This window comes from Eurytemora carolleeae, unplaced genomic scaffold (genome assembly GCF_000591075.1).
Source record: "Eurytemora carolleeae unplaced genomic scaffold, Eaff_2.0 scaffold1043, whole genome shotgun sequence".
Lineage (NCBI taxonomy): Eukaryota > Metazoa > Arthropoda > Copepoda > Calanoida > Temoridae > Eurytemora > Eurytemora carolleeae.
Window position 1 is genome coordinate 1 of NW_019396984.1, and position 25,117 is coordinate 25,117.

The window sequence follows — 25,117 nt, forward strand, 5'->3', positions numbered from 1 at the left end:
GGAGTTTGTCTTTCCGGAGTTTGTCTTTCAGGAGTTTGTCTTTCAGGAGTTTGTCACGGCGCCTTAATAAAGACAGTGGATTGGTAAATTGTATATTAATTGTTTTTTTCATAGAGCATTTGGCATGGAGTATACCCAAGCAGCAGAATTGTGTTCTTGCTTGCAAAGCGATGATGGAAGACGTGAGTAAAAAATCATTAGCAATTTTTTTGAATTTATTTGAAAAAAGTTCTTTTAGAAATCATGCCATAAAAAATTATTACAGGGTTACCCACAAAGGATGACACTTTAAAGATATCTGTAGGGAATGCATTCAGTATTTTTTAGTTAATATTCCTGGCCTATATTGTTTTTTTATTTATCAAGGACCGAATTTGATTTAAGCTACGTCGTAACCTAATTTGAACCACCGATTCAAAGTCAAAGATTTAGGAAGAACTTGAAGGCATACATTTTTATGAATAGCTAGGGTTTACAATCGGAATTCTGTTGTGCGGAATGGCGCGCAATAATATTCCGTTTGCGCCATTTCATTGTGCGGAATTGCGCTATAATTGAGACCAAGGAAGCAATTAAATATTCGCAGAATTGCTTTTCAAAGGCTTTTCCATCTAATAATAAATACTTTTGAACTGGGACAAATTTATCCAGCAGATACAAAAATGGAAATGGACAGAATGTAGATTTTAAATAATCGAGGGTCACATGAAGTTTTTAATATTTTTTAAAATTTTAAGTTCATTGTGGTTAAGCTACTAATCTTATAAACAATTTAATATGATACATCATTTTTTTGATAAAAATTGTAATATTCTTTTAATCAAAATTATATATTTTGCTACAGTGAGAGCCAATGTTGTTGAACGTAATTGCTCAATAATTAATTGCATTTATTGGATTCCATTAGATTTAAATTGAATATTCTCAATAAATTTAAAAACAAACACAAGACAGTTTGACGAAATTATCTCGGAGTTGCGCGTAGTTAAATTCACTTGTGAAGGGCTTGCAATTGCGGGTAAATAAAATACACTTGCTAGATTGCTACTAGCTTGTAGAATAGAAATGCTTTAAAAAGTTCTTTTAAAAATTAATTTAAAAAAGTTCTTTTAAAAATTAATTTTAAAAAGTTCTTTTAAAATTTAATTTAAAAACGTTCTTTAAAAAATCATGCTATAAAAAAATGATATAGGGTTGCCAATACAGAAATATACTTCATGGACGACTGTACGGAATTAAATTCATTTCATATTGTGTAAGGTCGTCTTTAAAGTTTCATTGTAGGTAATTGTCATTTGAGCGCCCCTGGGCGGTTAGATGGATTGAGGCGCTGCGGTGCCCCTGATGTATAGAGTACGGCGTGAGGGGGCAGGTTACCTGTGCAGCTGTTTACCGGCCCTATTCTGGTTCTACACGGCCCGGGCGGCCAGTTCTCCCACACTGTTCCCTGCCTGTGTCGGCAGTCTACCTCGCCTACTTTTAGTGTTAACACCTATATTTCGACTGAACTTCAAACCTTTCCTTTTTTACACAGTTAATTACACCACTTCATGGGTCCTAAGAAGAAAACTACGTCTCCTAAGACTATTAAAAGTCGCCTTTTCTCCGGCACTGACCCGTTAACAGTAGAAGATTTTGCCATCTTAAGTGTCGATGGTTTTGGCTCTCAAGCCGCAGAACTTCTTGATGGACTGAATTGGTCAAAAGAAGTGTACGCCCTTACAGGCATTAAGCTAGCCCCGGATAACCGCAGAATAGTCTCCAGTACGGTTTTCCTCCTTGGTTCCATCTTTAAAAACAAACCTTTCAACGCTGGAAACTTCTGGAACCTCACCACCCCCACCACGCTCTCCTTGTCAATCAACGATGCCTCAGTGTTCACCTTTCCCAACGGGTCCCTGTGCTCCGAATTCCTCGACTCTTCCACCTTCAAATTCTCTTTTAAACAAGGCGAAACCACCCTCTCAACGGCAGCTCAAATTGAAGCCGGTATTAATGGTTTCTCCGTTAGAGCCCTGATCATGCCCATCTCAGCCAGCAAATCTAAGCTCTGGATTACCATCGTCCCGATAAGTTTATCAGACCTTTTAACCGCCCACCCACTGGCTACTAATCCTGCGTTTCCTAGTTTAAAACTTATTGATGGTGATATCCCCCTTGGTCCTGCCTCCGACAGTCCCCCCTTGATAAAGACTGGGGCTGTCCTATCTCCCCTGCCGTGGTCCTCGGAGCCCCCCTAGAGGAAGCTCCCAATGTTCCCCTTTCGTCCACTGTTTTAGCTGCTCTCTCCGCAATGCTAAGGAAAGCTGTCCGGCCAGAAATCGTCACTAAATACAACAAACTCCTCGAAAGAATGCAAGAGCTTCTCGACCATGGAGTCTCAAAACTTAAAGACCTTCCCTTAGAGTTCATCTGGCCTCTACCTTCCGTACCTTCAACCTCTCAACTTTCTTCAGGTAGAAGCTCTTCCCCCCCCCTAGTTTTTCTTTCCTCCCCCCCCCTCTTATTGACTTTTTCTTTGCTTACTGGCTTTCACAGCTTTAGTTTCTCTTATACACGATAACTATTTACCTCACTCCTTGCGCTTTCTTGTACTAAAATGCGTTTAATTAATTTATGGCATAAGACAATCACTTTAGTTATACTTTCTGTCCCCCCCCCCCCTTCTTAACTTTTATCAACTTCCCCTATCCTATTTATTTCTTTATTTTACATATTAAATGCGTCCCCTTAAGGTTCAATTTACTAGCTTTGTTTATCTTGCTTACATGTTGATACAATTACCCCCAAAATCTCGACTTAATAGCTTTATTTTTCTTCTGCGCATGTTAAATATGTAACTTATTCCAGACTATTAGCTTCGTACTAAACGCGCTCAATTTATCTTGATTGAAAGCTCAATTTATTATATTATCCAGCTAGTTATTGCACGTTAAATGCGTACCCTTAAAGCTCAATTTAATAGCTTTATTTACCTTGTTATTGCACGTTAAATGTAGTCACTTAAAAACTTGATTTAATAGCTTATTCTTCCCGTTGTTGTATGGTTAATGTGTACCCTTATAAACGGGTTTTAATTATCATTAATACGTTTAATTAATCTCATTGGAAAAAATTCACTCCAATATTTATATTGCTTACATGCTGATTAAATGACTCCCAAAAGCTTGATTTAATAGCTTTGTTTATCTCGCTTGCATGCTGGAATTTACCCCCAAAAGCTCGATTTAATAGCTTTAATTTCTTTTATGCATGTTAAATATGTAACTTATTCCAGGCTATTTAGTTTCTTACTAAAACCCTCTGCACTTTGCTTGATTGAAAAGCTCGTTTTGATAGCTTTATTCACCTTGTTTTGCACGTTAAATGTGTTCCCTTAAAAGCTTAATTTTAATAGCCTATCCATCTAGTTGTTGCATGTTTAAAGTGTACCCTTAAAAGCTCGATTTAATAGCTTAATTCTTCTAGTGTTGCATGTTAAATGCGCACCCTTAAAAGCTCGATTTAATAGCTTTGTTTATCTTGTGTAATTAGTGAATAAGCTTAATTTAATAGCCTATTCATCTAGTTGTTGCATGTTTAAAGTGTACCCTTAAAAGCTCGATTTAATAGCTTAATTCTTCTAGTTGTTGCATGTTAAACGCGCACCCTTAAAAGCTCGATTTAATAGCTTTGTTTATCTTGTGTAATTAGTGAATAAGCTTAAGTTAATAGCCTATTCATCTAGTTGTTGCATGTTTAAAGTGTACCCTTAAAAGCTCAATTTCATAGCTTAATCCTTCTTGTTGTTGCATGTTAAATGCGCACCCTTAAAAGCTCGATTTAATAGCTTTGTTTATCTTGTGTAATTTGTGAATAAGTACCACCAAAAAATCTTAAATAGTTTCTTTGCAAAAGCTCGATTTAATAGCTTTAATTATCCTGTTTATTACTGAATAAGTACAATCAAATCTTCAATAGTTTCATTACAAAAGCTCGATTTAATAGCTTCGTTTATATTGTTTTAATACTGAATAAGTACCATCAAAAATCTTCATTAGTTTCTTTGCAAAAGCTCGATTTAATAGCTTTGTTTATCTTGTTTAATACTGAATAAATACCATCATAAAATCTTCATCATTTTCTTTGCAAAGCTCGATTTAATAGCTTTGTTTATCTTGTTTAATACTGAATAAGTACAATCAAATCTTCAATAGTTTCATTACAAAAGCTCGATTTGATAGCTTTGTTTATCTTATTTTAATACTGAATAAGTACCATCAAAAATCTTCTAGTCTCTCTGCAAAAGCTCGATTTAATAGCTTTGTTTATCTTGTTTAATACTGAATAAGTACCAAAAACCTTTATTAGTTATTGCACAAACTGGATTTAATGGCTTTATTTATCCTGTTTGTATATTGAATAAATATTCTTGAAAGCTTTAAAAACTTAATGTAACCGCCTTATCTACTTATATTTATTTATCATTCTTTATTTTAGAAGTTTCATAAACGTACTTAAAACTTGCTTTAATAGCTTACCTTTACAACTTGGTTACTAACATAGATTTATTCTACTCACAAACAAGTCTGAGTTAATTGCTTACATTATTTTGTTCCCAACAAATAAGTTTTTTAACCTCACAAAGCTAACTATAATAACTATGTCACGTTCATACTAACTAGTAAGAAAACACAAGCCTGACTTAATAGCTTACATTATAATTTCTTTCCCAACTAATAAGTTGGTTTACATTTCCTTTTCAAAGGAAAACTTACATATAATAACTGAAATTATTTCCAGCAACCAAGCGTAAAGGGAAACAGAACCGTGTTAAACCAAAACCTGTGTATGGAGTAACCAAGTACGGAGCTAATGGATTATTCTCAACCAACTCTTTCCCTGGCTCCCTAGATCTGAAATGGAAAGAATACCTAGCGGCAGTAGCTAATCACTCGCTGTCAAAAGGAACTTGGTCTACCTACACTACAGCAGGAAGGATGCTACAGAAATGCCATAACGAAACAAACTACTCTTTAAGTCTACCATTAAATCAAGAAAAACTCCTAGTCTTTGTAACCTGGTTGCTGGCTAGGAAATTGACAGCAAAAACGATCAACGCATACCTCTCCGGCCTCCGTCAAGTACATTTAGCGCAAGGAATCCCGATCCCAATTTTACGGCCTTCTCTGATCCAGCAACTATTGACAGGAGCCACGAATATGGATCATATCAGAAACCATCTAGGTCAGAAACCAGCAAGACTGCCAGTAACTCCCACCATTATGAAGTTATTCAAGCTGGATCTAAAAGATAGCAATTTAACAAGAGAAATGAAACGCCTAGTGTGGGCAATTGCAACACTTTGTTTTAATGGAGCTTTTAGAATTCATGAGCTGCTCTCCAGGACCTCTAGACAGTTTGATCCTAACTTTACTCTGCTTGGGCGAGATGTGAAACTAAAAACTATCAAAATATCAAACAAAAACGTCACAATCTTACAAGTTAAGATAAAATCCCCCAAAACAGATAGAATTGGAGCTGGAACAATAGTTGACGTATACGAATCTGGAGGACCACTATGTCCTCTGAAAGCTTATACAAAGTGGAAAGCCGTCTCCACCCATGAGAACAAGAATCTACCCCAGTTCATAGATGACCAAGGAATCCCGTTCACAGGGAAAAGGTTCAACACTATTCTGAAGAACTCCCTGGGAACTTACATAGACTACAGTAAGGGGAAAATAACCTCACACTCTTTCAGAGCTGGTATAGCTTCTTTACTAGGGGTCCTAGGCTACTCAGAGGAAGATATACAAGCAGTAGGACGGTGGAGTAGTAGAGCCTACCTAGCTTACCTCAAGCTCCCTAGAACTAGAAGATTGGAAATGGCAAGATCAATTGGGAACTTGAACCTGTGATTAGTAATTAAACTGTAAACAAATTGTTTTGGCTAATAAAACTGCCCTATAAAAAACTTCATAATTTATTATTTTAGGATCGATAAGTAGAAATTTAAGTGTAACTAACATACTAATTTTAAATTTCTTAAAAAACAAAAATAAGCTTAAGAACCAGAATTACAAATAAATGCGTATTTAATTAACATACTAATTTCTCTTTGTATAGGAGAAGATGAAGAAAGTGAGGAAGGAAATAGAGAGGAAAGTGGAGAGGGAAGTAGTGATGTAGATAGTAACTCTGGCACTTTCTCCTCAGATAACTCCTCCAGGAGTGTTTTAATTACAAGACTGAATAAAGAATTACCAGGTATTCAATCCTAAATTGAACTGATTACTATTGCACACTGTGAGAAAGGCTCAATTACTTCCAAATTCTAAATTTAAAAATTTAAATGTCATAGAATGCCTTGAAGCTTCGCCCTTCTCTCTTTACTGTGCATATTTTACCCTGCAGTGGTACCCACAAAATCGTGGAACCTCATTTATATTCCTCAGATGTGCGGGAACCACTGATATTCCCTGTTTAACATATGTTTACTTGGCAACTCCATAGTATTTCCTTTGCCCTGCAGTGGTACCCACACATTTGTGAAATCCTATCAATTTTTTATATCACTCAGACTTGAGGGATCCACTGTTCGGTTCTCATTTAACTCAAATACTTGGAAGTTGAATCAAATCAAGCGTAAGTTTCCTAATATTTATGGAAGCCACTGTCTGAAATTTTGGTTATACAAAATTTAAAGGTTTATTTTTTACAGGAGCTCGAAAGAAGAGGAATCCACCTGCACGCACCATGGCTGCTTCTCCAAAGAGGCCTAAAGGAGCAGTCACCGTTTCCAAGGAGCCCTCAAAAAAGAAAAAGACCAAATCAACAATACATGCAGACTCTTCAGACTCTGTTGCAATAGTGCCAGGAAACCGTAGGAAAACAAAGAATAAAAGAAGAAGAATAGCATCTAGCAGCAGCTCAAGGAGCAGCAGCCCTAACTCTGAACCTGATACCAGGAAACGCTCCTACAGCTCTAGCAGTGGATCCTCTAACGAAGAGGGCCAAGGAGCAAAAACGAACTACGACATATTAAAAGATGTCCTCCCGGGAGAAGCCAGGCTAATGAGAAATCAGAAAACTAAAATTAACCAGATGTCAATGAGTGAAGTACTTGATCTTGTTAAATTGAAGAGAGCTGCAGATCAAGCTAACATTGGAGAAGCTTCGTCTAGGTTTTCGAAAGATAAACCGCCAAAACCAAGAAAGTTTAAAGAAGAAACTGATGATAGTGTGAGACATCTTCACAAGGCAAGATTTCTACGTGCCCCGCTTTCTGATCTGAAGAAATGGTGGAGAATGATGCCAGCAGCCAGGTCTCATATTTACAAGACTATACCACTTAAGTTTTCAGGGTCACAAAGTAAAATCTCTGACAAAACTATAGGGTTTCTGCATGATCGGGCAAAGGCTCTAACTATTAAAAACTTCCACTCCCAGAATGTTTGCGTTGCTGCTAAACCTATGAAGAAGATAGAGAGGAAGGATGCAGAAGGTTTGGTAACCCTGTTTGATTATTCTTGGGAAGAACCTAGTAGTTTAGCCGAATTTACAGAAGCATTGATAAACTACATATCTGCGATGCAGCAATTATGGCCGCTGGACCCTACGGGGATAATTATGCTTAGACTCATCAACACTTACAAATGGGTCAGTGTTGCATATGAACTAAAGGAGAAGGTTTCTGTCTTGGCCGCGTACTTTAACGGAGTCTTGCAGGAGAATGCCGGCAGGGCAATCAGGGGTGAAGTTATCCTAGACTATAAAGAACACAAAGACATTCTAAAGCTAGCACTGACCTCACACAACCTCCCTAGTTCAGTCCCTACCGGGAGAATCCCAAAACTGAACCAAGACAGGAATGTAAAAAGAACTGTACATACTAGCAATCCCAGTTCCTCAGGATATAACTCCAGCTTCAGGAAAGACAGGCAAAACCAGCGCCCAAAGGCTACCTTCAATGGTCTCGGCGTCTGCTATGCTTTTAACAATGGCTTGTGCAAGTCACAAAGCACTCCAGCAGGTTGCAAAAATGCTGGGAGGGAGTTTGCACATGTTTGCAATGTGTATGTGGATCAGAAGTCGTCGTTCTGCTTAGCCAAGCACCCGAGATCAAGCCACAAATTTTAACGGTTCCATGATTTATGCCAAAGCTCAGTTTGATAAATATAATTTTTAATAAAGATTTTTAATAATGAATTACTTGATTAGTAGATATTGATAAACTTGTTGGATAAACTTGTAGTTGCTTTACATGTTGGGGAACGTTAATACTTGTCTAATTATAGACTCACCAGTTTAATTAGTATTTCTTGCCTTCAATTGATTAAGTCTACATCTTGGGAAATTTAACTTAATTATGAATGGGACGATATAATTACTTAATGTTATATGACAGTGTTAGTAACATTTGTAAACTAATAATCTTGTTAATCATTCCTACTCATAAACAGTTGCTATATAATGCTGTATAAGGGTTAAAAGATTTGATTAGTTAATTAATTAGGGTTAAACATTGCAAACACTTATTTATGGACGATTAATGAAACTGGGTTGATTAATGTTATGAATTTTAGTTGACAAACTTTTGGTGTATCAGAATACAGTAATTAATGACGGCTTAATACTATCAGGTTTCTTAAATTGATGCATTTGGGAAAGACGACATTTTTCTTTGACATTTTGGGCACACCATGCGTCCGAGTTCGCAAGTACAGTAATACAGGATTTAGGTTTAAAAAATTTTGACATACAGTGATGGGCATTAGTATTGGTACTGTATGGACGACTTTTGCAATTTGCTGCTGAAGTTTACAAATAATCAAAGAAGGTTTATTTATTTGGCAGCTTCTCTTGATTTTTGTGGTCATGTGTATACATGCAGTCTATCAGCTTAGAAAGATCAGGATTTAAAGGGGAGTGGCGTCTTCATTGTATTGGTATAGCTGCCTACCACTGAAGCTGCAGGGTGTCCCACGGGGCATGATAGTGGTGAGTGGGTTTGAGTGTTATCTCCATAATTTGTTAAGTTCTTTGATACAAAGAGATTAATTATCATTAATAGGATAAATAACATGGCAGTTATTTTACAGTAAACTGATTTAAAAGTAAATAAATTTGAGTAAAGTTTGCGATAACGAAATAAACTGCAAAAGTCTTTAATATAATATAATATATGGAGGAGGACATTCAGAGCCATTCACTGGTTGTCGTGTTTCGTGGGACAACCTGTAGTATAAAGTTACTATTAAAAAGTATTTAATGATGTGGAACCCAATGCTAGTGGTCCGCAACTTCCCCCCCCCCCCCCAGGGCCCAACTAGGTTATACCTTTTAGTATTTAATTTTGTGTCACCCATCCACCTTCCAAAATTGTTGATTATTCACATTGGGGGTAAGAGCTTAATTCATTAAGGATTCAGCAGAGAAGTTATGGACAACTTTATTAAATGGAAGTTGGCGTGGAGACATTGCAATTGCAGGGCCTTGCCAGAGTTGCCCCCTCCAAAAGCTTTCAAACCAAAGTACGTACTGCCAGAACTAACTTCTTACTCAGATGTTTTCCCTTCCTGGTTTTGGGCTTTGGCCCCGGCTAATTACAATTCCCCAGCAAAATCTCTGGTAGACGCAGATAAGCTTCGAAACTGTGCAGTGAAATACGGCTATCAAGACTTAGCAACGCTAAGCAAGGTTTGCGAAGATTTGGAGTTCGGTGCTGACATCGGCTGTGTTGGTGAATTCAGGCGCCCTTCTAGAGCAACTAATGCTCCCAGTGCCTATGAAAACGGCAAGCAGGTTACAGACGCAGTTTGCGATTGGCTCGCAAAAGGCTTTGCTTATGGGCCGGTGCCAATGTCCCAAGTTCCTAAGACTGCAAAGTTTAGCGGCATCATGACTAGACCTAAACCTAACGGATCTGTCAGAATAATTCTTAACCTCAGCGCTCCTGTAGGGCAGGCTGTCAATGAAGGTATTGACAATAGTCAGTTCCCTACCTCCATGTCTTCAACAACAAAATGGCTGAGGGTCTTGCATCGGGCAGGTAGAAACGCAAAGATATGTAAAGTAGACTGGTCAGATGCTTACAAACATGTGGCAGTGAGGGCAAAAGACACTGACCTGCAATGGTTCCAGTGGGGAGGTTATGCTTTCAAAGAGTTATGCCTCATTTTTGGAGGGGTTAGCAGTGCAGGCATTTTTGACCGCCTTGCTAAGATTGTCCTTTTCATAGTAGTTCAAAAGTCTGGTTTCCGCCATGATATGGTGTGCCAACATCTGGATGACTGCTGTGCAGCTGCGCCTTTTAATTCTAATGCTTTGGAATTATATGATGCAGTTTTCTCTGAGGTCGCAATTGAGCTAGGGGTAAAGCTAGCACCTAGGGATGACCCTGAGAAGTCTTTTAGCCCTGCGCAATCTGGCATAATTCTAGGCGTTCATTATGACACCACCTCCTGGACTTGGTCCTTACCAGAAGAAAAATTGATCCGTCTTCTGCACCTACTTCGCTCCTTTTTGAGTGTTGACAGCTGTCAGCAACATCTGATATGGACGGCAGTGGGGAAATTACAGCATATCAAAGCGCTGGTTCCTTCCGGGAAGTTCAACATTGATCACCTCATTCGGGCTAACTCCGTCTCTCTGGAACGTACTTACATGATCCCACTCTCAGTTGGTTTCAAGAGGCAGACATGGTTCTGGTTCTCCATGCTCCAGCTCTGTTCCGGCGTAGGCCCTATACCTGACCCTGACCAGGGTTTGCCCCCCTGGGCAGTTGATGTGTACACAGACTCAGCCGGTGGCGCTTGGGAAGGCATGAAGGGTGCAGGGGCCTGTACCCCTACTTGGTGGGCTTTTGTCCCTTGGTCAATCAAAATCAACCGAGGATGTATGGGCCCTTCGAATCGTCAACTGGGGCGCATGATGTCTGCTCTGGAGTTAGTGGGCCCTTTGTTGGTGATCTCTGCCGGTTACAGCTGGTGCCGCAATACCCCAGTCAAAATTTGGGTTGATAATGCAGGGTCAGTTTTTATTTGGAAGAAGGGTTACAGCTCTAGCTGTCTTCTTTCCTCTACATTAGTCAAAGCTATAGCCACAGTTGCTGCTGGACTGGGTTGCCATGTCGAGCTGGAGAAGATAACCCGGTGTTCTACCCCATTAGCAGATATGGCTGACGCATTGTCTAAATGCGCGTTCTCAAGGTTCTGGGACATTGCGGCTTCAGCAGATTACGCCGCGCTCCCACTGGAGCCAGCTTGGATTCCAGTTCCCATCACCGCCTGGCTTCAAGACCCTGTTCCAGATGACTTCCTGGGTGATAAGATCCTCAGGGAATTGTCTAAGAGGACTTTGGTTCTAGGCCTCAACTGTTAGGGATATTTCTCAGGATGGTAAGGGTTGTCATGGACTCGGCTTTGCCTATTATGGGGTTTATTTTATTTAGGGTTACCGCTGTTTCAGGCATGTACCGGTTTCTACTTGTTACCGTTACCGCTGTTTGGCGCGGTTACCAGTTTCTATTTGGTTACAGTTACCGCTTTCTGGGCGGTTAACGGTTTCTTTCTTTTTGGCGGTTGATGAGCCTGCTAGTTAGCGGCCTTATTTACCGCCTTCCCCGTATAGCCTATGTTCTGCAACCCTTATGTGTAGGGCGGTGACTTTCAGCTCCTGCTGGTGGTCGCCCTCTTATGCTTTCCTTTTCCTTGTGGTGCTCCTATCTCGCCGTCTCTTACCAGGTAAGCTGTGGTTCACCCTGTAATTGTTGAGTATTTTCTATCTGACATAAATATATGTATTGCGCTAGATTTTAAAATTTGTTTTATAACTTTTCACTTTTTTAATTCCAATTTTTTTTCAGTTATGCTATCATTAGGAGGAATTCCACGTCAAGAAACAAATCCAAGTGATGAGTATTTTTTTGTTGTGTGTACAGTGATAACCAGAAAACTCTGAAATAGGAAGACGACTTTATAGCAATACTGAAGTGTATCTAATGTTGTTAAAAAGCAAATAGTTTTACTAGACACTTATTAAATCACTTATTAAGTGAAATGGGTCTTCTTACACTGCACATTTGCTGTGTCCCGTGCCTATTGTACTCATTAAATTCATAACTTGAGTCTAAAAGTCGTCTTCCTATTTCACAGTTTTCGGCTTATCATTGTATTGCAGGTGTTCCAATGAATAGCGAATTTATGAAGAACTTTAAGAGCATTGATGAAAATTATCTAGGTGCAGCGACCCCTACAGAAGGAGTAGCTTTATCACAGGGTAATTAAATTATTACTTTTTTAAATAAGATTTTAAAAAACCATGTTGAATTTCAAGATGGAAGGTCGTGCTACTTTTTTGAAGATGCTACTTTGATGACCATTGGAGAATCTTATGCATGCAGTGCAGCACAATTTAGGTAAGTAGAAGCCTTTACATCAATTTTCAATGCAGGGTCGAATTTGAAGTGTCGCAACCCCTTGGTCCAATATATTTTTTAGATCACTGGGCGAAACTGTAAGGAGTTTTTTTAGATCACTGGGCGAAACTGTAAGGAGTTTTTTTAGATCACTGGGCGCAACTGTAAGGAGTTTTTTTTAGATCACTGGATGAAAATGAGACAATTATACTATAAATGTGAAAACTTACTAAGAAAATGTATTGTCTGCAATGCAGTTTAATGAATAACTAAGCAGAGTGTCAACAAAACCATCGAAGAGGAAATAAATGATGAAGGAGAGAAATGAACACAAGAATAATTAAAATGATATATTTCTGTATTACCTGTACACAATTTATAAAAATTCTCAAAAATAGTAAATGTTAAAAAAAATTATGAAATTTGGGCATACGTTATTTTTCTTTAGAGCATTTGGTGTCCAATATGTTCGAACAGCAGTGGAGTGTACTTGCTTAAGAGAAGAAAATGGAAAATGTAAGCAATTTCATAATCATGAAGAAATTTGTAAACATGAAGAATTTCATAAACATGACAAATTTAATAAACATGAATAATTTCATAAACATGAAGAATTTCACAAAAATAAAGAATTTCATAAACATGAAGAATTCCTTGAACATGAATAATTTCATAAACATGAAAAATTTCATAAGCATGAAGAATTTCATAAACATGAAGAATTTCACAAAAATAAAGAATTTCATAAACATGAAGAATTCCTTGAACATGAATAATTTCATAAACATGAAAAATTTCATAAGCATGAAGAATTTCACAAACATGAAGAATTTCACAAAAATAAAGAATTTCATAAACATGAAGAATTTTGTAAACATGAAAAATTTCATAAGTATAAAGAATTTAATAAACAGGAAGAATTTCATAAACATTAAGGCGACAGTTCGCTTATTTGGGTTAATTTCATGTAAAATTTTATAAAATCATAAAATAGCATAAACTTTGAAAAGTTTATTCACTGTTAAAATTTCTAAAACTTAAAAAACAACTTTTTCGCAAACACTCCCTTTAAAAAATAACTTTGCTTCTCAATCAAGGGAAAAATTATAATTTGCAAAATAAAACTGCTTGTCATTTAACAACATAATTTTGATTTCTTATTTTTGATTTTATTTGCAGTGATGTTATCATATGGCCAAGGTTCTCGGAACACCCCTAGATCACGTGATAAGGAAGGAGTCAGTTTAAGTCAAGGTAACTTTTGGAAACTATTGGGTGTCCCACGAAGCCTGACAGTAGAAAGTCTTAGATCTTTGAAATTGTTTGTGGCATTCACTCTCAACCTACTTTTACACGTTTGCATTATCAAGTTCTTCTAATTCTAGCACTTCCAAAATGTGGTCTGCATTGTTTGTGCTCTCAAAAAATATGGAAAGATTCTTTCATAATTCAGCAATTTCGGTTTCAAATAAATTGAACAGACTTCTCAATATCTTTGGTAATTTTGTATCCAATAAAAGCCAATACGGCTGAACCAATCGATCGGGCCCAAATGTTGTGTGGGGCCTAACATTACCCCAAGGAAAGTTACTAAATGGCGTCTAAAAAATATTTGATTTAAGTAAAAAAAATTCATATCCACGAAAACAAAATTGCAAATTCAAAAAAAATATTATTGTTTCAAAGAAAATCCTGAAAGATTGAGCAACAATTTAAAGTTGAAAAAGAAGTATATAGCCTACAGCTGTTACTTAAAAATGGTTGTACAAGATAAAAAAAAAACATTAACTCGTCTCTCAATATTAATTTTTAGTGAGGCACTTGAAAACATGAATCAAACCTTAAACTATCTTTAAAAAGTAGAAATCTCTGTTTGTTTGTTTGTATGTTCAATCATAACTTAGGAAAACCCCTTAACAGATTAACGGTTCTGTCAATATTCCAGAAAGCTGTGACTTTAGATCACAATTTGGACCTATTAAGCATAATTTGTAAGCCTTTTTCCTTTTATTTTTTTCTGTCGTTATATGTATTTTGAAGGAAAAAGTATAGAATAAACAAATCCGTAAAGTAAGAGGTTGTTGAATTATAGACAAAAACACGTTTGATTTCAATTAGAAGAAACCGAACATTGTTCACTGTGGTTAGTCCGGGGTGAGGTTTAAAAGTTTTTAGATGAATAGGTTTACTCTTGAAAACTTTGATTCAAGGCAAAGCTGGATTCCCAATCTACGATACAAAAATAAGCATAAGAAATATTGTTTGCGAAACCTTTATAAATTTTCAAAAGTGCCTGATCTTGTCAGATTGAATTCACTTTGATTTATGTATAAATATGATAGAGGGAATCTTCCATCTTCCTTGAACACTCTTTCACTCCTTTCAGTCGAGAAAACCGTTCTAAACAGTATATTCTAAATGTATCATTAAAAAAAGAAGTTGCATTCTTTTCCTAGCTCTACTCTTCCAAAACCATGGAATAACCTTAGTCTTATGAAACATTTAAAAAAAGATATATTTGATTCATATAATATGTAAAAATAGGTCCTAGCTCTACTCTTTCTAATCTTTCATTTTTACAAGGTGGGTGTTGTTCTTTAACCCCTGGTCTCAAACCGTCATGTGTATTATATCATATCTGTTCGGTTCCATAGTAGTAAACCTATCGTGTAAGAATTCCCATTATTACACGGTTCAGGAGGAACAATTTTAATATTGTTCGCTTTCTAGCGTTTAAGAATGCTTATTCTTACACAGTAGGTGTAGAATTTTCATTCTTTAACGCTCAGACCGTGTAAGAATGGAAATTATTACACAGTCAGAGCGTGAAAGAATGTATATTCTTACACGCTCCGAGCATTAAAGAATGGAAATTATTACACTAGTTGCAGAATATTCATTCTTACACGCTCCTTATATTGATTTTTTCAACATAGATCAATATTGAAAATGACTTAATTATTTTGTACTGACAACATGCACAGGACACACTCACCTTTTTCTTTTATATAAATACATGCAAACTTACCTTTTTATACTTTAAAATAACATGCTCACTTACCTTTTTCTTTAATATTAAAACATGCAAACTTACCTTTTCATGCTCACTTACCTTTTTCGTTTTTTGAAGTTTTGATATACCTTAATTCAGTAATATCCATTTAAATCTCAACCCTAATCCTGTGTTTAATTAACATTTTCTGAAATTCTGACCTTTCCAAAAAAAATGGACAATGCTTTAAGCCTTACATTGGACATTTTCATCCAACTGCCGAGTCTCAAAGACTGCCTTCTATTTTGCAAATCTCTGCATACTTGTAATAGTACAGTCAGAGCTTTTCAAAAATGGAAAGGTTGTCATGTCTTCAAAATTTCAATCAATTGTTTTTTCATTTTATATTAAAAAGGGTTTCCAAAATTCCAAATTCATTTGTAATTATGAAAAAAATTACAGAATAAAAAGGTCAATTTGTCCCCCACCCCACAGCTAAAACTAGTTTTAAAGTACCTCAGTCTGAGTCAGTCGTCACCATATCTCGCATAGCTCGAGATGATGAAGTGAAACCACAATCAAAACCAGAAAAAGTTAATTTAATAAAAACTTATCATTGAAATACTAGTGTCACAAACTTTTATTGGGGTCTTAGCACTCCATAGCAATGCGAACAAACCAGTAAATCTTGCTTCATGAATAAAAGACAAAGATCAGTTTATGTCGAACTGATTAGATAACCTGCTTTTATCTCCTCTTTTTGGAAGATTTAGGATCTAATATCCAAGAAATGATTTCTTCTATAAATGAAAGCACGATTTTGTTCAGTAAATTCAGACAACCCACTACTATACCTTCTCTCCATCTAAAAAAAACTCAGAGCAAATTCAACATGCTGTGTCTAAGTGTAGTATATCAACTTGAAAAAACAAGCAAAATCATAAGAAATTAATAAACAAACAAACTAAACTAAGGAAACAATCGCACCGCATGCATTACTTTCAAATTAAGAACCAATTTTTACTTTTGAAATTTGAAACAGTCGGATTTCACCAGAAATATCTTTTACTATAATTTCTTGGGTATGTGCCCATGGAACCTCACAAATATGATATAATAATAATCTTATGAGGATAAAAATGTAATAATGGAATTCTTAAACTCGATGAACTAATCTTGATGCATTCTTTAACTCAGGGCTGCGGCCTTCGTTAAAGAATACATCAAGATTAGTTCATCTTGTTTAAGAATTTCCATTATTACATTTTTTTCCTCATAAGATTATCATATTATTTCAGGATATAGCATTTTGCTATACTAAATAGAAGAAAATATTATTTGTAACAATATTGTAATTTACATATACATGTTTTTTTTTTCATTTCCTGACAATTTTGTTAATTTAAAAGATATTTAGCAATAAACGTTATTATTATTACTATTATTATAGTTGTTCATAAATTTACTTGTTTTAGACAAATCCCGTTGTTTCTTCCATGAAGATAGCAGTCTTCTGATTGTCGGACAACCAGGGGCTTGTAGTCCAGCTGTGTTTCGGTAACAATTAAATATGTTTATATAAGGACATGTAAACGTAATTTAGAGTCACCATCAATTTGTAGATTAAACTATAAAAACTATAAAAGCTGTGTCAATTTTCCAAATTAGCACTCGTTCAACGGTACCCATGAAACCTGATCATTACTATGGAAGATATTGTCTTTTTTTCTAGGGATAAAAGTTTTTAATTCTGAAAATTCCTACACGTTTCTTTCGAAGAAATGCGCAAGTCACTTTTGTAGAGAAAGCATGTTAAATAATAATTTGTTTTTTTAAATTATAAATATGATTATTTGTATTTTGTGGGGTGGTGTGGAGGTGTGTGCACAACAGTTCTCGTTAGATCACTGAAGTTAAGCACACTTGTCCACAGCCAGTAACTGGATTGGCGTAGACTGGTTCGATTCCCGTACTCCACACAAACCTGTGGTTTCAAAAACATCTAAAGCCGACAACTGGTTTAGCAGTTATGACCACCTGACGGATGTAGGAGGACAGAGGGGCGGCTGTCAACAACTCTCGCAGCGAGAGGGTGCGTGCTTTCTACTCAACAAGAAAGAAGCTTCAAGTGGGATTGATCAAAGTGAATGATAATGAAGAGAGGAATGGCGGACAAGCAGGGAGAGTCTATGGTTGCCAGCTATAGGTACCTGGGGTATCCAATCCGGGCTTACAGATGTTAGGGAGCAATGAGTGTGATGTTTCCTATCAGTGTGGCACCCGGGCCTCATTCCAGTATATCAGAAAGATTCCTGCACTCTATATTCTCAGGCCTAAGAAGAATCTTAGGCAGCTGGAATCTTGTCAACCCTCTTCTCAGAATGAATAAAGCGTGGATGGATGAATGTGCTGCCAGATTACAACCCCTGGTAGATCAATATAAATACCCAGACAACACCAAACTTTCGCAATAGAAAAAATTCCGAGATTTGATCGTAACAACCGATCATGTCCTGGGGACAAAAAAATCTCTTTTAAAGATATTAATTCATATTTGATCAGACAAAGCTTTTAACGTATACCATTGTGAATCGGGCATTGCCAGCTTTAATGCTTGGTTTACTTGAAATTACTTTAAAAATCCCTTAAACCCAACGAGGTTATATTGTATAGAGTGATGATGTACACTAATCCTTTACTAATCATGTATAGGTCATTAGCTATACCAAGAGCGTTCTGCATATTTGTTTATTATAAGTTGATTTTGGCCAAACCATACAGTATATAAATATTAGTAAGTTTACAGTACAGCTAACTGAGCACACAGGTAGAGAACTATCATCCCCCTGGTTTAAACCAGACAAATTTAATAAAAGACGACATTCATATTTAACTTTGTGTTCAGCAAAATGATAATCTTTTTAGTGCCTTTAACCAGCCATATAATGGACAGACGGAGTGTGTTTGTAATTATGATGAAAAAACAGGACAAAGTAAGTTTATTTTTTAAATACAAAAGATTATAAAATTCCTATCCCTGCAGAAACAGTCGTCGTCGTATATATCAAAACAATAAAGACGACTTTCAAGTTAAATCATTTCATCTACAAAGTTTTATCAATACAATAAAGACGGCTTTTCTATTCAAGTTTTGATTCCTAACAAGCTTTTCTTAAAATTACAAGTTTACAAGTAAACAAAAAGAAGTTGTTAATTGACAGCTCCTCTTTGTTTTTATGTTTATGAGTATTCATGTTGTTAGAAAGCTGGGTAGAAATAAAAATATATAGATATAATGTCGTCTTCATTGTATTGATATATACGACGACGACTTTACAATATGTTTAGTCCAGTTAGAATACGCATCTGCAGATAGCGGGGGAAGAGGAGGTAAAAATAAAATATATTTTTTTCACTTAATTTTTAAAAATATTTTTTTTGTTTTGTTTAGATAACTATGATGATAGTAGGGTACAACTAAGCAGAAGTATTTATTTAAATTTTTTATTTATTTTATTTTCATTATTATTATTATTTTTTCAAATCAAAATCTCAAAAAATTCAAAACTTATATACCTAGGGTGTCCCACGAAACAATACAGTTGGTGAATAATTTTGAATGTCTTCTTCTTCATACTCTATTAGATATTAAAGACTTTTTGCAGTTTATTTCTTTTAAAAAAATGTTTAACATATATATATTTTACTGTAAAATCAATTTTACTATATTATAACGTTATATCAAAATTGTTACTCTAGTCTCTTTGCTATCAAACAACTTATCAAATTATGGAAGAATACAACTGTCATGTTTCGTGGGACACCCTGTATTTGTCAATTTAGTTTGTATTACGTATAGATATATATATAGTATTATTATATATATTTGTTTTATTATATATTATTTTGATCGTATAGGAATAAAAAAGAATATTTGACTAAAGTTATTAATTTAAAATTTAAAATTTGCTAATTGTTCTTTTTCTAAAACAGTTTACCTATTTGTCTTGATTTTTTATACAGTGAGAACCAGAAAACTCTGAACTAGGAAGACGACTTTTAGACTCAAGTATCGACTTTAAATAGTCTAATGAACATCAGACCATCAATTGTTAAGTTTAAACAGATTTGTTTCACGGAATAATTGTTTCAATAATTGTTTCATCACGGTCAAATTATTGGCTTTGTAACAGGATCAAAAAGACTTGTACATTATTTCTCTGAAAATGTCGTCTTCCTTCAAAATATCAAAAAATAAAAATAAATTATATTATTTAATTTTTTTCTATAATATGTTAATTAATTGTACATATTTTACCATGTAATTGAAATGCGCAAATTCTTCGTTTGCACAAAACATTTACCTACAATTGATTTTTAATGCTGTGATAATTAGACAATTCTGAGATATGAAGACGACTTTTAGATTCAAGTTAGGATTTTATATACGGTGGTAACTGGTAAGCGACTATATCAATGCAATGAAGACGACTTTTTTATTTAACCTTTGATTTTTAACAATCTTTTTTCGAATTACAAGTTTAAAAGTGATGAAAGAAAATCTTTTTTAATAGTTAAGTTCTCTTGACTTCTATGTTTATGCATATCTATGCTATTTAACAGCTTGATTTAAATCAAAATCGAAAGTCGTCTTTATTGTATTGGCTAGATTGCCTACCACCGTAGTCAAATGACCATGAGACACATCATGGACTATATTACACTTTATAATTTATCTTTAAGCTACTAATAAAACTATTAGCTTTGTAACAAAGTCAAATTCACTTTCAATATTGCTATAATGTAGTCTTCCTGTTCCACAGTTTTCTGGTTCTCACTGAATATTGTTCGGCGATTATATTAATACATTGAGGACGACTTTTGTTCATAATACTTTGATCCCAACAATCTTTTTTTAAATTACAAGTTTACAATTGTAAACAAAGAGAGGCTGTTAATTGACAAATTCTGTTTGCTTAAATTTAAAGCGTGTAGAAAGCTTGGTAGAGTTCAAAATTAAAATAGAAATTCTTCTTCATTGTATTGATGTATACGCCGACAAGTGTATTTGTTAAAGACGGGCAAAGATGTATATTTGATGATAATACCCAGTTTATTGTTGGAGAACCCAGCCTTTGTTCCTTAGCTGTATTTAGGAAATTAAACATAATAAGTTTCAGACCACATTTGGGAAATTCCAGAAATATACCGTGTTTTTTAAAGAGGAGGGTACTAGCTTAGAATGATGCTTTCACAAGCTAATTTACTTTAAAACTATTGCAGTTATTGGTGTGCTGCTTTTGGTAGGTTTACTCAGACGTAAACAACGGAATTTGTATGCATCGCAATAACCAAGTTATGCATGTTTTAGTGCATATATAACTAGCCCTGGGCAAAGCTTCGTTAACGGAACGGAGGTTTTCGGAAATTAACGGAAGAGTCTGTAGACGAACGGCATTAAACGTTAATTTTTAAAAACGTTAACAAAAAATGTTTGACGACCCGTTAACGCCGTTAACACTACAAAAGACAGTTAACGGCTGCACCGTTAACGATTTCATAAACCATTAACGAATTTGACAAACCGTTATTGCCGTTGATAATACAAAAACCGTTGATAGCCGCGCCATTAACAATTTCTTAAACTGTTAATGAATTTGTTTTTTCTTTGTCGCTTTGCGTGGTTTGTAATGTGATAGAACATTAACGACTGGAGTTGTTTACAGTTATAAAATATTTTCCGTTAATATCGTTACTAAAATTGAGAATTTAACTAGCAGTAATTTTAAAAAACAGAAAATGCCATTAACAAAACGAACATTCCGTTCTTACCTTTAAAATTAACGGCTAACTGCAATTTTTATTTTTTAACGTTTGGAACTAACTGTTAACGAAACGACTTTAAAAAGTTGGAACGTGCCCAGCCCTAAATATAACTAGAATTGGGGATCAATTTTGTGAAGGCACAAAAGTTTTGAGAAGGAACAATAGTTTTTGCGAACGAATGAAAAAACTAACGATTTCGATTTTTTTAAACAAACTTCTGAAAAAAACATTGGAGTTTTTCTGAAAGAACGATTGAACTATAATTTTGAGAACGAACGAAATAAATTTGTTTAACGATTAAAAAACCGAACAAAATGGGTCGTTTATGAAGGATGCAGGAACGAAATGAAAAAAGAGTCGTAATTTTCTTATTTTCATCATTGCATATTTTTTCAATGTATTATGATTTTTTTAGCTAAACAAAATGAAAAAAGTTTGATTTTGTACAAATATAAAGTAAACATTAACCCTAACTGGCCAGTGGGGGAGATCAATTTTACAATTCCCAGTCAATTTTTCTGCGATAACTCAAAGAGTAGTTGAGCTAGGTAGCTCAAATTTTCTGGCTTTTCTAACCAACACATGCTCCTTAAACTTAAACTAAAAGCTGGAATTTTATATCTATAGCCTGAGTCCTCAGGCATACTATCTAAATACCTTACTTTACCTTTGTTGCCATTTGCGTTATTTTTTGCACATTTTTTGCTTTAAAATTAGATTTCGCAAAAAATATTTGGATTTTGGGAAAATTGAAATTTTGTTTGCAGATTATTGAAGTGAGCCCAAAAGCTTTCCAAAAACGTATCAAATATTATAGATTTGTATCACAATAAGAAAAAAAGACGGGGGGTCAACTTGAGCCCCGGCCCGGGGGTCAATGTTGAATCCAAGCTGGGTAGAAATAGCTAAAATTCAAATCAAAAGTCGTCTTTATTGTATTGATATATACGACGACGACGACTGTATTATGTTGAATGCTTCAGAGGGTTCGGAAAGGAAGACGACTTTACAGGACAAGAAATAGATTGTGTTTGTGAAGTACAAGGAAACAATTCACGTAAATAGATTTTAAATCTAAATTCTGAAATCAAGAAATCTCTTATTTGGCAGCAAAAGTTAGATGGATGCCAATTATCAAAGAAAAAACCGCTTATAATCAACAACAAAAAATCACATATTCTGCAGTAAAGAGTACAGTATTTTAAACTGATTACACTGTGCAGTGTACAACATTTTAGAGTGATTACAGTGTACAGTTTACATTATTTTAGAGGGATAACACTGTGCAGTGTATAGCATTTTAGAGTGATTACACTGTGAGGTGTACAACATTTCAGAGTGATTCACTGTACAGTTTATATTACTTTAGAGTGATTACACTGTACAGTTTGCGTCATTTTAGAGTGATTACACTTTACAGCTTACAGAATTTTAGAGTGATTGCACTTTACAGTTTACAGCATTTTAGAGTGATTGCACTTTACAGTTTACAGCATTTTAGAGTGATTACACTGTACAGTCTAGAGCAATGTAGAGTGATTACACTGTGCAGTGTACAGCATTTTAGAGTGATTACACTGTGCAGTTTACAGCATTTTAGAGTGATTATACTGTACAGTTTACCGCATTTCAGAGTGATTGCATTGTAAAGTTTACAGCATTTTAGAGTGATTGCACTGTACAGTGTACAGCATTTTAGAGTGATTATACTGTACAGTTTACACCATTTCAGAGTGATTGCATTGTACAGTTTACAGCATTTTAGAGTGATTGCATTGTACAGTTTACATCATTTTAGAGTGATAAGTGTACACTGTACAGTTCACTGTGCAGTGTACAGCATTTTTAGAGTGATTGCACTTTACAGTTTACATAATTTTAGAGTGATTGCACTGTGCAGCTTACAGCACTTTAGAGTGATTGCACTTTACAGTTTACAGCATTTTAGAGTGATTGCGCTGTACATTTTACAGCATTTTAGAGTGATTTCACTATGCAGTGTACAGCATTTTAGAGTGATTGCACTTCACAGTTTAAAGCATTTTAGAATTTCTAGAATAAAAACTTTAAATGTTAAAAAATAGACCTTGAAATCAGTTAAAAGTTACTTTAACAAAATAAGAAAATAAATTATTTTTTAGTTCACTTGAGTTATAGAACCCGTCCAACTCAAAGAAGAGGTAAAATAGTACTTTATATATTCTACATATACAGGGTGACATAAAAAAATGGTTCATCGGCATAAGGTCAAACGACCCTGGGTCAAACGACATAGGGTCAAACAACCTATGGGTCAAACGACAAAGGGTTAAAATGGGAAAAAAAATATTTTTTATGTATCATTTCAGGGTTAGGTTAAGTTAAGACAATTTCTGGGCCAAGCGCTGCGGCTAGGACTGGCTAGGGTGCCGAGCGTTGCGGCTATTAGTTCAAATAAACATAAAACATAACTTGAAAATATGTATTATTTCAGGGTTAGGTTAGGTTAAGACAATTTCTTGGCCGAGCTCTGCGGCTAAGACAGGCTAGGGAGACGAGTACTGCGGGTAGTAGTTCAAATGAACATAAAACATAACTTGAAAATATGTATTATTTCTGGGTTAGGTTAGGTTAAGACAATTTCTGGGCTGCGGCCACTAGTTCTAATAAAAATAAAAATAGTTTGAAATTGACCAAAAATAGACTAAATGAAATTTTGCCCACTTGTCGCACTTTTTGACCCTATGTCGTTTTACTCTTTGTCACTTTTTGACCGTTTGTCGTTTGACCCGTTTACCCTATGTCATTTGACCCTATGGCATTTGGCCCTATAAGTCATTTGAACATATAGGTTTCAACATATAGGTTCTTATTTTACATAGGGTTGATTTAAGTCACAAAAAAATCTTTACCTTTATGTTTAATATTCTTTATGGAGATGTACATATAAAGTCCTAAGCCTAAAATCTGGACAAACTCAAGAAGAAATATCAAATTAAAAACATCACCCCAATACCATCCTAAAATTATTATGAATACCGCAGTTCTCGGATACCAAAATAGGAAATTAAAAATATATATTTTGACAATTTCATGATGTTGCATACTGCGTAGACTATAAAGTTTTCTCGGGCAATAGAAATTCAAGAGCTTTATTCAGAAGTTTAAATATTTTAAACTTATCGATAAGATTTATGAAAGATCAAAATAATATTATTGTCAAAAAAAAGCATTGTCAAAAAGTTTATTTAAAAAGAACATTTTTGAGTATTTCTCAGGGACTTCTATACAGGAAGGGGTCGGTAGAGGCTTTGGGTTTTAGCCCCCAGGGAAATGTGGAGGTTTTTATTTTGAGGGGGTTTTAGATCTTACCGACCTCTGGAAAACCAATGTGGGTCCCACCCTCCCCGGGTCCCACCCTCCCCCATCCCCAACCGGGCTATAGGGTTAAACATAAATTAATCTAATTTTAGGAAACCATGGAAGAAAAAGAAGATATCGTAGACTGAGAAGAGTATAATTGTGAAGTTTGATGAATAATATAATTAATTTAAAATCGATATCTTGTTTTTAACAATAAATATGTTTAAGAATTTAAACCATAGATAAAGATAGATTGCGAATAAGACGACATTTTTCTTTTTGAAATTGATATAAATGTACAGAGATGTTTTAAAGATATTCCTATTATATAGATTAACTAGGTCGGAATTGTGAACATTGGCTGTTCTTATGTCATTGAGTACTTGTGGTGTACATGAGTACTGTAGAGAGAAATTTAATTTACAGGGTGTCCCGCGAAACATGACAGTTGGTAAATAGTTTAGAATGTCTTCTTCCAAAATTTGTTAAGCTGTTTAATACCAAAGACAATAATAAATATATTATATAGGAGTCATATTATAGTAAAATTAACTTTC

The 25,117-nt window shown here is 35.1% G+C and overlaps 2 protein-coding genes across 4 annotated transcripts; both read left to right on the forward strand.

Moving 5' to 3' along the window:
* The first annotated feature begins 87 nt into the window (after positions 1 to 87).
* LOC111710785 (uncharacterized) lies at positions 88 to 24,796 on the forward strand. 2 transcript variants are annotated; one of them, XM_023484918.1, is made up of 14 exons: positions 88 to 182; positions 11,849 to 11,893; positions 12,223 to 12,261; positions 12,319 to 12,400; positions 12,849 to 12,916; positions 13,580 to 13,654; positions 16,868 to 16,949; positions 18,318 to 18,385; positions 18,741 to 18,782; positions 18,844 to 18,879; positions 20,470 to 20,548; positions 22,202 to 22,275; positions 23,360 to 23,398; positions 24,671 to 24,796. In XM_023484918.1, the coding sequence occupies exons 1-14, from the start codon at positions 125 to 127 to the stop codon at positions 24,715 to 24,717; spliced, it is 834 nt and encodes a 277-aa protein (XP_023340686.1). In that variant the 5' UTR covers positions 88 to 124; the 3' UTR covers positions 24,718 to 24,796. The 2 variants fall into 2 exon arrangements, with proteins under 2 accessions (XP_023340686.1, XP_023340687.1); XM_023484919.1 differs by having other exon boundaries at positions 12,229 to 12,261.
* LOC111710784 (uncharacterized) lies at positions 2,272 to 8,190 on the forward strand. 2 transcript variants are annotated; one of them, XM_023484916.1, is made up of 3 exons: positions 2,272 to 2,456; positions 6,109 to 6,249; positions 6,704 to 8,190. In XM_023484916.1, exons 1-3 carry the CDS (start codon positions 2,294 to 2,296, stop codon positions 8,119 to 8,121), a joined length of 1,722 nt encoding a protein of 573 aa, XP_023340684.1. In that variant the 5' UTR covers positions 2,272 to 2,293; the 3' UTR covers positions 8,122 to 8,190. The 2 variants fall into 2 exon arrangements, with proteins under 2 accessions (XP_023340684.1, XP_023340685.1); XM_023484917.1 differs by having other exon boundaries at positions 2,372 to 2,456; positions 4,783 to 6,249.
* Positions 24,797 to 25,117: the final 321 nt, after the last annotated feature.